The 14,524-nt window shown below is 37.5% G+C and overlaps 1 protein-coding gene across 1 annotated transcript in view; it reads right to left on the reverse strand.

Moving 5' to 3' along the window:
* The window catches only part of LOC308658162 (C-type lectin domain family 4 member A-like), a 54,558-nt gene that overhangs the window by 6,868 nt on the left and 33,166 nt on the right, over positions 1 to 14,524 (reverse strand). Inside the window, exon 7 of the mRNA XM_081310779.1 lies at positions 5,743 to 5,820. Within this exon, the coding sequence (XP_081166905.1) occupies positions 5,743 to 5,820 (78 nt within the window). The remainder of the gene's footprint in view (positions 1 to 5,742; positions 5,821 to 14,524) is intronic.

Here is a 14,524-nt window from a genome sequence, read left to right on the forward strand (position 1 = left end):
CTGCTAGAAATTAAATCTTTTTTCCCTCTAACTTAATATTTGTTCCTTGACCCACTTCATTCGGGCTTTGGCTTCCATCATTTCATTAAAACTATCCATGAAATGGATCATCAGTAATTTGCTAGGACCATTTATTAGTCATTTTCTAATGTCTTTCTTAAAATCATTCACCCAGGTCTTCCTCCTTAGCTCTTGGTACAGTGTTCTCTCCTGTTCCTGCCTCGCCTTTCTTCCTGCTGCTTCTTATTCTCTTTCGTCAGTTCTCTTCCTCCATTCACCTTTTTTTAAAAAATGTAGCATACCAAGAGTTCTTTCCTAATCCCTACTTCTTGTTTAAAGTCCTCTTCTGGAGTGATAGCATGTATTCCCATGTAGGACTTGCTATCATTATGTAAATCACTTTCTAAATTCCAGAACTCTGTCCTAAAATCCAGGCAAATATGCCTCCCGCTGGACATGTACATTGTGATTTAACACATTGTAATGTGTTAAATATAAGTAATCTTCTCTCAGAAGAAACCCACTATGTATCCTACACTGCCTACGCCTTTGAACAACTTCTTCACTGCTGATTTTAAAAGGTCAGAATATTATATTCACACTTAATTTCTCTGGGTCCTTTAATCCCCAATATACATCAAGCCTTGGCCTCCTTGATTATATCTTCTTTACCCTCAAAGCTCACCTGTCTTCTCTTTCTTTACTAACTCTTCCTTAAATGAGGCTCTCAATGTTTTCCAGTGGTATGATGAATTAGCATCTCTTTGTGCATTATACTTATTCGTCATAATAGGATGCACTCTTACATAGTCATACACACACATAACATTATTTGGTCAATTTCATTCCCCAGTACCTCTCCAATCCCTTCCCTCTTTTGTCACCTTGGTCCCCTGCCCCTACTCTACTACTTTTCCCTCAATTTTCATGAGACCTCATCCCTTTTCCTCTTCTTGCTCCCAAATTATCATATATGAGAGAAGATATACAACCAATGACTTTCTCAATCTGGTTTATCTCACTTAACACAATGCTGTCTACTTCTGTTCGTTTTCTAGAAAATGACGCCTCTCCTTACCTTCACCTTTGTCCTCTTAAATCCATTTTCACATCTCAGTAAAAGCATGCCTCCTTAAGTCAAATTTGCTTATGTCAAATCCCTGCCCAAAATTCCACAATGGCTCCACATAACTGACACACTGTAAAACTGGCCTCAATGTTCCACCCTTCTTGTATTTATACCCCTTTGCAATGTGACTTTGTAGTTTCTCCAATCAAGAAGTGGGGTCTGTTTCTTCACCAATAGAATATGAGCTGCCTTTAGGACTCCATTTGGCCAATAGAATGTACAAAAGCAATGAGGCTAGTTCCAAATTGAAATTTCAATGTGCTTGGTTTCCATTCACCCTCCATTTTCAAAGTCTGCAAGTGGTCACGTGAACAAGTGCAGGCTGGCCTGATGAATAATGACAAAAATGTGGTAAAATTGCCCCTTTCATTCCAGTTGACATGCTCTTCTTCACAAGCCAACTTACCTGTTATCAGTCTCTGACATCATATTCATGAGTGAGTTCAGCTAGGAAGAAAGAAACTCCCATCTGTGACCAGTCTGAATTACCAAGCCACAGATGCATGAGCTAAATAAATAGCTGTTTCAATTCACTGTTTTAGACTTGTTTATTAAATAGCAAAGGATATTTTATAAAATAACCTTTAGAGAAAAAATTCAAAAAAATTTTGATAGTATATAATATTTTTCATGATCTGAATTCTGTTTATGTAGGCAACCTACAACTTCATTTCATTTTTCACATCACACTATATGTTACTAATCAGGCATGTTTATATTGCCCCCAAATCTTCCATGTTGTAAAATAATATATCTATGTCATTTTAGTACTAACAGATGTAGGTGTCTCCTCCTTCAGGTTCAGGAAACCAATTTCAACCTCCTGTGCTCACTTCTTACCTGCACAACCCTTCCCATCTCATCTTGTAAGCACTGGTTATTTTTTAATAAAACCCAGGACTTCACATATGCAAGATGAGTGCTCCACCACTGAGCTACAACGCCAGCACAGCACTAGTTATTTTGACTATTCTCTTAATATCTTGAGACCACTGCATATGTGGACATCCTCCTCACCATGCCTCCCACCTGGGTTCCAAAAGGAGAAAACATTCAAAAAGAATCCAAGTCAAGTTATAGTCAACTTTAAGTAGATCCTAAGTCCGCATGTACTGTGTGTGGGAAATAAATGTTATAAGCCACTGAGCTTTGGGGTTGTTTCTGATACAACGTAATCTATGTGCAATGTGACTTATTCTAGGGAGAGACATAACTTTAGAAACCTATTTTGCTTAAGGAACTTGTATGAGAATGCCTCTTAGAATCAGTATTTGTATTTTTATTGTGAATCGCTGTCATGTATGGTATATGAAGGAGGCACAGAAGTTCCTAAGAAGTTGATGTTGTACCTTTCATGTTGACTTTTTTGCTACATTTGTTTCATGAGCTTCTTGTAAATAAAAGAGTTATGTGCTTCAAATTTTGGTCACTTTTTCAGTGCTGTGAATAGTTTCCCAATGATATGCTAATTAGCACATGTTTAATTAAGCACATCAGAATGTGCATACACAACCAATACTCTCTGGGAAAAGAAAATATTCTAACAAAAAATAAGAAGGAAAGTACATTATGAGAGACACTGATACTGTGGAGAGACAATTCACAAAATTGAACATAAAAGACATGTTATTGACACTTTATGGTTTTTTGTTTGAAGTAGATATGGTTATCCACCTTCATTTTGAAATCTTAAAAAATAAAAGGTTTCTTTTAACCACCACCTCTCACCATGTATGAAACTCAATTCAAAATGTATTAAAGACCTAAGTTTAAGACCTAGATGTATAAAACTACTGGAAGAACACATGGAAAAAAATTCAATACATACATAGAAGGAAAGACTGTTTGGATAACACCCCAAAAGCACAGACAGCAAATGAAAACATAAAATTAGGTCAAAGAAAAAGCATAGGAAACAACAGAGTAAATATACAACCTACAGAAGAGGAGAAAATACTTCCCAATTAATTTTCTGACAGGAATTACTACCAAAATATATAAGGAATTTTAGAAACACAACAATAAAAATACAAATGATATAATTAAAAAAATACAAATCATCCACATGTATAGGAAAAATATTTCGTTGTCACTAATCATTTGCAAAATGCAAATCAAAAACACAAGGAGGCACCAACTGGAGCACCCTGGGCAGCTGTAGTGCTGACTCCAGGGGCCACCCAGCAGGAAGAAGAGGAGCCTTAAGTCTGAGCACCTAGGAATTCACATGGACCAGTGGAAGCTCCTGTGCAAGAAGGGTTGTGGCTATTATGGCAACCCTGCCCATCAGGGCTTCGGATCCCAGTGCTGGAGAGAGGAGTACCTCAGAGCCCAGCAGAAGCAGATCCAGAAGGACTGGGAGCTGGCTGAAGGACTTCAGCAGGAGGAGGAAGAGGCCTTTGCCAGCAGCAGTCAGAATAGCCAGGGGGCTCCCTCCCTCACATTTTCCATATTGAAGAAAAGAAAACCAGTGGAAAGATCCACAAGGTGAAATTCTTCAGTGCCTGTTCCAGAGTTGGATCAAAAAGGTCAGAAATTCAGGAAGCAAAAGCTCCCAGTCCTTAAACCCCCAAACCAGTACTGAAACGGTGTCTAAGGAGTTCATAGAGTTTCTCAAGAACATCCAAAAAAGCGGACAAGAGATCTATAAAAAAGACCAAGATATTTTTGGAAAGATACATTACAAAAGGGATTTGAGATAGAGGAGTAGTCAGAGTGTAGTAAGGAGTTTCACCAGAATGTGGCGAAAAGAATGTTGACTCATGGAAAAGTACTTCCAGAAACAGTTGAAAAGATAATGGATCAGATTGAAAAGTCCATCATAACTCGCCTCTTTAAATTTGTGTTCTGTTCAGAAATCACTGATGATAAGAAAGACTGCACCATTCAGAAGAGGATCAAATGTCATTGATAGGGATTTGAAGCGTGTGCCTCAAGATAAGTTGGCCAGCATCACCAAGTGTAGCAAGCATATCTTCAACACCATCAAGATAACCAACAATGGGCCTGCTTCTGTGGATGACTTCAGCCTTCTTCTGCTTCTTACCCAATCTCATCTACATTGTGCGGAAGGGCAACCTCACCCCACCTGGAGTACTACATACAGTACATCACCTGCTTCTACAACCCCAGCTGGCTGATGATGGGGAGGACAGATACTATTTCACCAACCTGTGCTGTGCTGGGGCTTTCGTTGAGAAATTGGATGCCCAGTCTTTGAACCCATGTCAGGAGGATTTTGATCACTACATACCTAGCCACACCACTCCCAGGAGGCTAGAACCCAAGAGTTGGTCTCCTGATGCTTGCTTAGGTGTGAAGCAGATGTATAAGATCTTGGACCTCCTGTCTCAGTTGAATGAAAGACAGGAAAGAATCCTGAATGAAGCCACAAAACTTGAAAAAGACTTAATAGTTTGGACAGATGGAATTGCAAAGAAGTTCAAGACATTGTGGAGAAATATCCACTTGAAATTAAGCCCCAAAGTCAATCATTAGCAGCTGTTGATTCTGAAAATAACAAAATTCCTCCACCATGCAAACTCATGTTAATGCACAATGATAAACATTATGTAGGTAGTATTTATTTGAGCCTGCATTGTAGGTAACAGTACTACAGCTACAAGTTAGATCTAGAATATACCCAATTGCTTTTAAATGTCAGAGAATTTTTAAAATGTATTTTGTGGAGGTTGTTTCATATGCTTTATTTTCTTTTTCCTGGTAGGGGAAGCTCACTTAATTATAAATTACTATTTATTTAAAAAACACACAAACACACACACAATGAGAAATCATCTCACCCCAGTCCAAATGGCTATTATCAATGAAAGCAAAAACTAACAAATCCTGGTGAAAATGCAGAGGAAATGTATGTCTTACACACTGCTTATGGGAATATAGCCATTATGGAAAAACTAAAAAATTAGTATAGCCATTATGGAAAAACTAAAAACTTTCCTGAAAAAATTAAAAATAAACTCACCATATGACCCAACTATCTCATTTTGGGTGCATATTTGAAAAACTACAATTGTCATAAAAGAGACATTCACTCTTATATTTATTGCAGCACAACTCACAATAGCCAAAATATAAAATCAGATAGGTTGTCCATCAATAGATAAATGGATAAAGAAAATGTAGCATATATACATAATTGAATAATGCAACTGAGGGAATTTACATAGAGAAATGATGGTCCACATTTTCCCCAAAACAAAAAGTCTGAGAGTTAGAATATCAAAATCACTTTTCTCAAAATCTCCACCATGACAAGAAAGAACACGGTCTGGGAAGTCACCTCTGCCCTAATGTCTTACTACAGGTTTGGCTGCTGTAAGAGAATACCACAGACTGGAAATTTAGGAAGAACAGTTTATTTGGCTCATGGTACTGGAGGATGGGAAGTCCAAGGGTATGGTGTTGGCATCTGATGAGGACCTTTGTGCTATATCATCTCATCACAGAAGGCAAAGTGCAAGAGAGGGGAAAGGCAAGACAGTAAGTGTGGGGACAAGTGCATGGAGTACTGCATTCATGGCATACCTTAAGGGCATCTGAGTGGCAGACCACTCCCCTCATGCTTGGTGTCTAAACAGCAGGCTTCTTACCTCATAGACACAGGCTGGGGCATGAGGCCATGTGTTGTAGTCCCTGTGCTTGTTCCGTGACCACTCCTCAATTGGACACTGCAAGGAGAATTAGTAGAAAATGCACTGGTGGCTGCCTATAATCTGCTTAGCTACGCCTGAGTATGTATACATGGTAATTGTGCAATAAAATCAGACCTGCTTACTGCATGGTCTCCAGGAGTCTTGATTAGCAACTCCACAGCCACACTCCCCTATATCCTCTTCCATGGACCTACTCACTGGACAAAGAGAGCCCACGCAAGCAAGTGCTGTATTGTATTTAATACAGGGTCTAACTACTTTGCTTAGGGCCTCAAATATGTAACCCTCCTGGTTCAGCCTCCTGAGTCACTGAGGTTACAGGTGTGTGCCACCCCACCTGGCCTGTTAGTTCTCTCATTAAATTTTTATTATGGGTAGTAGTGGGGCTCATTGTGTCATCTGTGGATATGCACATCACATAATTTGCTCCAATACATTCCCAATGCTTCCTTTTTCCCCCTCCTCCTCCCTTTGCCTGTTCACTTTCCACTACTCTTATGCTCTTCCTATATTCAACCATAAAAGAATGAAATTGTCTCATTTGCTGGTAAGTGGGTAGGACTGGGAGGCATCATGCTAAGTGAAGTGGATCAGATTTAGTCAAGAGTTGAATGTTTTTCTGATATAAGGAAGATGGAGAGAAAAAAAGGAATTTTAAAAGTAGAATGGAAGATCTCACAAAAATAGAAGGAAGATCTAGAATAAAGTCAGAGAATCAAGATAAGTGAGGAAGGGGGACGAAGGAGAAGAACAAGGAAATAAAATCAACCAAATTATGCTATATTCACCTATGAACATATCAAAAGAAATTCTGCTTTTATGTAAAGTTACAATTCAGCAATGGAAAAAATCCTTCTATCTCTAGTTCTTTCTACCTCTACTTTCTCAAGTGCTTTTATCATGAATGGGTCCTAAATTCTGTTGAAGGATTTCTCTGCATCTATTTAGATGACTATGTAGTTTTTGTCATGAAACATTTATGTGGAGAATTACATTCATTAATTTGCATATGTTAAACCATCTTTACAACCCTGGGATGAAAACAATTTGTTCATGATGTACAATCTTCTTAACATGACTATGCTAACTTTCTAGCTCAAATGTTAACAAAAAATATGTATTCAAAGCCATTGGGAATAAAAACATATGTAAACAATGTATAATGGCATAGTTGTTTTATTTTCCCAAACTGATCTGAGAATAATAATCTGATATGATACTTTGAAAATGTAAAATGAAAAATGTTGTATAAATATTGATAAATTGAGAAAACAAATAACTGAATGAGAAATAACAAATCTTTTGAAACTTATCTCAGTTTTTATTCTTTACATTGAACAATATCAAAGAATGTCTATTATTGTTCAGATCTAGTGAATGCAGAATGCTCATGTTAGCGGATGTAACAATTTTCAAAGGTGGAAAGATCAGGCTATGAGAATTGTAACCTCATCAGCTGATTAATTCATGTACTAATCATTTGAATAAACTGCTGGGGGTAACTAGACAGATAAGAGTGTGGCTAGAGGAAGTTGGTCACTGGTGCATGCCCTTGGGGATTATATCTTGTCCGAGGTTCCCTAAGCTGAGATCTCTCCTACACCATGTCTTTCTGCCTTAATGTTCTCACTCATCTCAGGCTCAGAGCATTGGAATCCATGAATTTAGACCTCTGACACCATGGCCCCCAAATGAACTTTTCCTCCTTTTAGTTGTTCTTGTAAGACACTTTGATCACATCAATAAATAGCTAACACAATAACAATCAAATTCTTATTTGGTAGACCATTACAAATAATTTTCATAATACTTTACTATACAATCATGAATAGAGAACTGAATTTTTCAAAAACTTGGGTAACTTTCTATCAAACCTCATTCCATTTCTATCTACTACTTTAAGAGACCAAATTTATCAGTTTGTGTCATCAAGTTGAAAATTAGGAATATCATCGATGTTGAAAACTACCTTATGCTAACAATAATATGATTTGATGATGGATACATCAGATTACAGTTTTTAAAATTCCCATTCACCTTGCTAAGATTTCAAATGGAATTTCATCGTTTTAATAATGTTTTTATCAAAATTTATAGTAAACTTGTGATGTGTTCAATATTGTATACTGATCAGACTTTTAACAATGAGCCAATACAAAAGAATTTTTACAACCTTAAAGCCTAACACCCCACAGGAAAGGAAATTTTTAAACATGTACATATGTATGTGTTTAGTGGATAAAAGAAGTGTAAGATAGGGTTGGATGGGAAGGGAGGGGGCATGGGTTAATTAATGATAGCGGAATGTGATGATCATTACTATCCAAAGTACATGTATGAAGACAGGAACTGATCTGGTGTGAATATACTATGCATACAAACAAAGATATGAAATGGTATGAATATACTATGTATACAACCAAAGATATGAAAAATTTTCTCTATATATGTAATAAGAATTGTAATCATTCTGCTCTCATACATAAATAAAAAAATTTACATTAAAAAGTGTGACATAAATATTAGTCCAAGGGGGAAAGGAGTATAAAACATCTAACTGCTAAACAAAACACATTTTTTTCGGGGTCCCGAAGGCCACAGCTTGGCCGCCGCCACCGTCGCCGCCACCGCTGCCGCTTCCCGCGGAGCACCTTAGAACAGACTCTTCACCACGCGAGTGAGCTGCCGAGTAAAATGGAACAGCTGATAAGATGAGTGACAATTTAAAATCTAAGTGATCCAACATGGCGGCGGATGCGGAGAGATCAAGTCTCTAACCCCTTCAGCTGCGCGAGCATAGGGAGAAGTAAACTGTCAAAATACTGTTCGCTCAGGACCACTAGGCACGGTTGAGCTGAAGTGGACCCTGGGCAAATGGTCTAGCCTTCTCAGAACACACCGAGCCCGGATTGGCTGCATTCTAGCTCCAGTTCGCCTGCTTCTTGTGACTCAGCACTAATGATCCCACTGAAATAACTAGTCGGCCCACCTGAACTCACAGAGGTAAAAGCCAACTGAGCACCATAGCCAGACCGAGGGAATCAGATGTAATGCGGAACTGGCGGCGCAGAACTCCCAGCTATCGCTCTCACCAGTGCTGACAACAGAGGTCCCTTGCACCAGCTACCAGGGGAGTTGCTACCTGAGGGCAAACAAATTCGCTGGGGATCCTCAGCCCCAAGCCCTACAAACATAGGGTCTGAGGGAGGCAAACAGAAAGGGTGTGCCCAGGCACACATGAAAACAGGGCTCCCAAGAGCAGCAGACCCGGCGTGTAGCCAGTATGGTGGTGAGTGTCACAGGTGAGTGGGGCCTGGCTTGAAGAACCACAAGAGAAGGCCCTAGGCACTCAAGATTGGAGACCCGCACAGTCTGGGAAGAAGAGCTGAAGCACAGTGATTGGTTCCCACCTATCAAGAAGAGAAGCCTGGCCCAGTGGGCATAGCTCCACCTACTGGAAGAGAAGTTAATTGAGCTCTATGACTGCATTTATTATTACTATTTTAATGATTATTATTAGTATTTTTTTATTTTATTTTCACTTTTTGTTGTTGATGTTGTTGTTGTTCTTTAACTTTCTTATTAATGGTTTCAATTTTTAAATTCTTTTTATTTTATTAGTATTACTATTATTTTTTAAACTTTAATTTCCATTTTTTGTTATCATTATAATTTTTTGTTTTAAATTTTTATTTTTTCGTTTTATTCTTTCTTTCTTTTCACTTTTTTTTCTTTTGTCTTCTCATTTCTTTTCAATTTTCTTATTCCCCCTTCCTTGAATTCTACCTGCCTACACTCATTCTCTTTAGTGACTTCTTCCCTCCCCTTCTAATATCTCTCCTCCCAAGCATCAAATAAATTTATAAGAGTAAACAGTAACTCAGCAGTCAAACAGAACAAGAAGTAACATGAGCATAAAAAAGCAAGGAAGAAAAGGAGTACAAACAATGAAGGACAGCCTAAATACTCAGGAAGACCTAGAGTCATCATTAAAATGACCATATAAAGAACTCAAGGAACACCTTAGACAGATGGAAAGGAACCTTAAAGATCACATTGAAAGTGAATTACATAAACAGATAAAAGAAGAAGTTAAGCATCTTTATCAGGAGATGGAGATTATAAAAAAATCAAACAATAATTCTAGACATGAAGGAAACGATACCAAATTAAAAACTCAATCAAGAGTATCACTAACAGAGTGGAGCAAGTAGAAGCCAGAATGTCAGATAATGAAGACAAAATATATCATCTTGAAAAGAGTCTAGCCAACTCAGATAGGCTGGTAAAAAATCACGAGAAAAACATCCAAGAGATTTGGGATAACATAAAAAAACCAAACTTATGAGTCATCGGGATAGAGGAAGGCACAGAGATTCAAACCAAGGGAATGAGTAACCTCCTGAATGAAATAATTACAGAAAACTTTCCAGAAATAAAAAAGGAAATAGATATACAAATTGTAGACACATTCAGGACACCGAGCACACAAAATCACAGTAGACCAACGCCAAGACACATTGTTATGAAGATATCCAATATACAGAACAAAGAGAAAATATTAAAAGCTACAAGAGAAAGGAGGCAGGTTACATTTAGGGGTAAACCAATTAGGTTAACAACGGATTTTTCATCACAGATGCTGAAAGCGAGAAGATCCTGGAACAACGTATTTGAAACACTGAAAGACAATGGATGCCAACCAAGAATTCTGTATCCAGCAAAATTAAGCTTCAGGTACGACAACGAAATAAAAATCTTTCATGATAAAAAAAAAGCTAAAAGAATTTGTAGCCAGAAAACCAGCATTGCAAAGCATCTTGAGCAAAACACTACACGAGGAAGAAATGAAAAACAATAACCAAAACCTTCAGTGGGAAGTGCCTCGGTAAAGACAGAGGATGGGGGGAAAGCTAATCATGGAGAAACAAACTAAATTAGAAAAAAAAAGAGATAAATAATCAAACATGGCAGGAAGTACAAACCATATATCAATAGTAACTCTAAACGTTAATGGCTTAAACTCTCCAATAAAGCGACATAGGCTGGTAACATGGATTAAAAAAACAAATCCAACAATATGCTGCCTCCAGGAGACACATCTGATTGGAAAAGACATACACAGGCTCAAGGTAAAAGGTTGGGAAAAAATATACCACGCACATGGTCCTCGTAAGCAAGCAGGGGTGGCCATTCTCATATCGAATAAAATCGACTTCAAGACTAAGTTAATCAAAAGGGATAAGGAAGGACATTATATACTGTTAAAAGGAACCATTCACCAACAAGACATAAAAATTATCAATATTTATGCACTAAATAATGGTGCTGCGACGTTCATAAAACAAACGCTCCTCAAGTTCAAGAATCAAATAGACCACAACACATAATCATGGGTGACTTCAACACACCTCTCTCACCATTGGACAGATCCTCCAAACAAAAGTTGAATAAAGAAACTATTGACCTCAATATCACAATCAATAACCTAGACTTAACTGACATATATAGAATATATCAACCATCATCAAGTGGATATACTTATTTCTCAGAAGCACATGGATCCTTCTCAAAAATAGACCATATATTATGCCATAGGGCAACGCTCAGTAAATATAAAGGGGTGGAGATAATACCATGCATTTTATCAGATCATAATGGAATGAAACTGGAAATCAAAGATAAAAGAAGGAAGGAAAAATCCTACATCACGTGGACAATGAACAATACGTTACTGAATGATCAATGGGTTACAGAAGACATAAAGGAGGAAATCAAAAAATTCTTAGAGATAAATGAAAATACAGACACAACATATTGGAATCCATGGGACACAATGAAAGCAGTTTCATCGCCTGGAGGTCATTCCTCAAAAAAAGGAAAAACCAACAAATAAATGAGCTCACACTTCATCTCAAAGCCCTAGAAAAGGAAGAGCAAAACAACAGCAAATGTAGCAGAAGGCAAGAAATTATTAAAATCAGAGCAGAAATCAATGAAATCGAAACAAAAGAAACTATTGAAAAAATTAACAAACAAAAAGTTGGTTCTTTGAAAAAATAAATAAGATTGACAGACCCTTAGCCATGCTAATGAAGAGAAGAAGAGAGAGAACTCAAATTACTAACATACGAGATGAAAAAGGCAATATCACAACAGATGCTACAGAAATACAGAAGACAATTAGAAATTATTTTGAAAACCTATATTCCAATAAAATAGAAGATAATGAAGACACTGATAAATTTCTTAGGTCATATGATTTGCCCAGACTGAGCCAGGAGGATACACACAATTTAAACAGACCAATATCAATGGATGAAATAGAAGAAGCAATCAAAAGACTACCAACCAAGAAAAGCCCAGGACCGGATGGGTACACAGCGGAATTTTACAAAACCTTTAAAGAAGAATTAATACCAATACTTTTCAAGTTATTTCATGAAATAGAAAAAGAGGGAGCTCTTCCAAATTCATTCTATGAGGCCAACATCACCCTGATTCCGAAACCAGACAAAGACACCTCAAAGAAAGAAAACTACAGACCAATATCTCTGATGAACCTAGATGCAAAAATCCTCAATAAAATTCTGGCGAATCGAATACAAAAACACATCAAAAAAATTGTGCACCATGATCAAGTAGGATTCATCCCTGGGATGCAAGGATGGGTCAATATATGGAAATCAATAAATGTTATTCACCACATCAATAGACTTAAAGATATGAACCATATGATCATCTCGATAGATGCAGAAAAAGCATTTGACAAAGTACAGCATCCCTTTATGTTCAAAACATTAGAAAAACTAGGGATAACAGGAACTTACCTCGACATTGTAAAAGCTATCTATGCTAAGCCTCAGGCTAGCATCATTCTGAAAGGAGAAAAACTGAAGGCATTCCCTCTAAAATCCGGAAGAAGACAGGGATGCCCTCTATCTCCACTTCTATTCAATATAGTTCTCGAAACACTGGCCAGAGCAATTAGACAGACGAAAGAAATTAAAGGCATAAAAATAGGAAAAGAAGAACTTAAATTATCACTATTTGCGGATGACATGATTCTATCCTAGAAGACCCAAAAGGGTCTACAAAAAAACTACTAGAACTAATAAATGAATTCAGCAAAGTGGCAGGATATAAAATCAACACACATAAATCAAAGGCATTTCTGTATATCAGCAACAAAACTTCTGAAATGGAAATGAGGAAAACTACTCCATTCACAATATCCTCAAAAAAAAAAAAAATACTTGGGAATCAACCTAACAAAAGAGGTGAAAGACCTATACAATGAAAACTATAGAACCCTAAAGAGAGAAATAGAAGAGGATCTTAGAATATGGAAAAATATACCTTGTTCATGGATAGGCAGAACTAACATCATCAAAATGGCGATATTACCAAAAGTTCTCTATAGGTTTAATGCAATGCCAATCAAAATCCCAATGGCATTTCTTGTAGAAATAGAGAAAGCAATCATGAAATTCATATGGAAAAATAAAAGACCCAGAATAGCAAAAACAATTCTAAGCAGGAAGTGTGAATCAGGTGGTATAGCGATACCAGATTTCAAACTATATTACAGAGCAATAGTAATAAAAACAGCATGGTACTGGTACCAAAACAGGCGGGTGGACCAATGGTACAGAATAGAGGACACAGAGACTAATCCACAAAGCTACAACTATCTTATATTTGATAAAGGAGCTAAAAACATGCATTGGAGGAAGGATAGCATCTTCAACAAATGGTGTTGGGAAAACTGGAAATCCATATGCAACAAAATGAAACTGAATCCCCTCCTCTCGCCATGCACAAAAGTCAACTCAAAGTGGATCAAGGAGCTAGATATCAAATCAGAGACTCTGCGTCTGATAGAAGAAAAAGTTGGCTCCGATCTACATATTGTGGGGTCGGGCTCCAAATTCCTTAATAGGACACCCATAGCACAAGAGTTAATAACAAGAATCAACAAATGGGACTTACTCGAACTAAAAAGTTTTTTCTCAGCAAGAGAAACAATAAGAGAGGTAAATAGGGAGCCTACATCCTGGGAACAAATTTTTACTCCTCACACTTCAGATAGAGCCCTAATATCCAGAGTATACAAAGAACTCAAAAAATTAGACAATAAGAAAACAAATAACCCAATCAACAAATGGGCTAAGGACATGAACAGACACTTCACAGAGGAGGACATACAATCAATCAACAAGTACATGAAAAAATGCTCACCATCTCTAGCAGTCAAGGAAATGCAAATCAAAGCCACCCTAAGATACCACCTCACCCCAGTAAGATTGGCAACCACTATGAAGTCAAACAACAACGAGTGCTGGCAAGGATGTGGGGAAAAGGGTACTCTTGTACACTGCTGGTGGGACTGCAAACGGGTGTGGCCAATTTGGAAAGCAGTATGGAGATTCCTGGGAAAGCTGGGAATGGAACCACCATTTGACCCAGCTATTAAAAGAGCGCACTACAGGGATACTGCCACATCGATGTTCATAGCAGCACAATTCACAATTGCTAGACTGTGGAATCAACCCAGATGCCCTTCAATAGATGAATGGATAAAAAAAATGTGGCATTTATACACCATGGAGTATTATGCAGCACTAAAAAATGACAAAATCACGGAATTTGCAGGGAAATGGATTTCACTAGAGCAGATTATGCTTAGTGAAGCTAGCCAATCCCTAAAAAACAAATA

Source organism: Spermophilus citellus (assembly GCF_964194105.1).
Source record: "Spermophilus citellus genome assembly, chromosome: 10".
Classification (NCBI taxonomy): domain Eukaryota; kingdom Metazoa; phylum Chordata; class Mammalia; order Rodentia; family Sciuridae; genus Spermophilus; species Spermophilus citellus.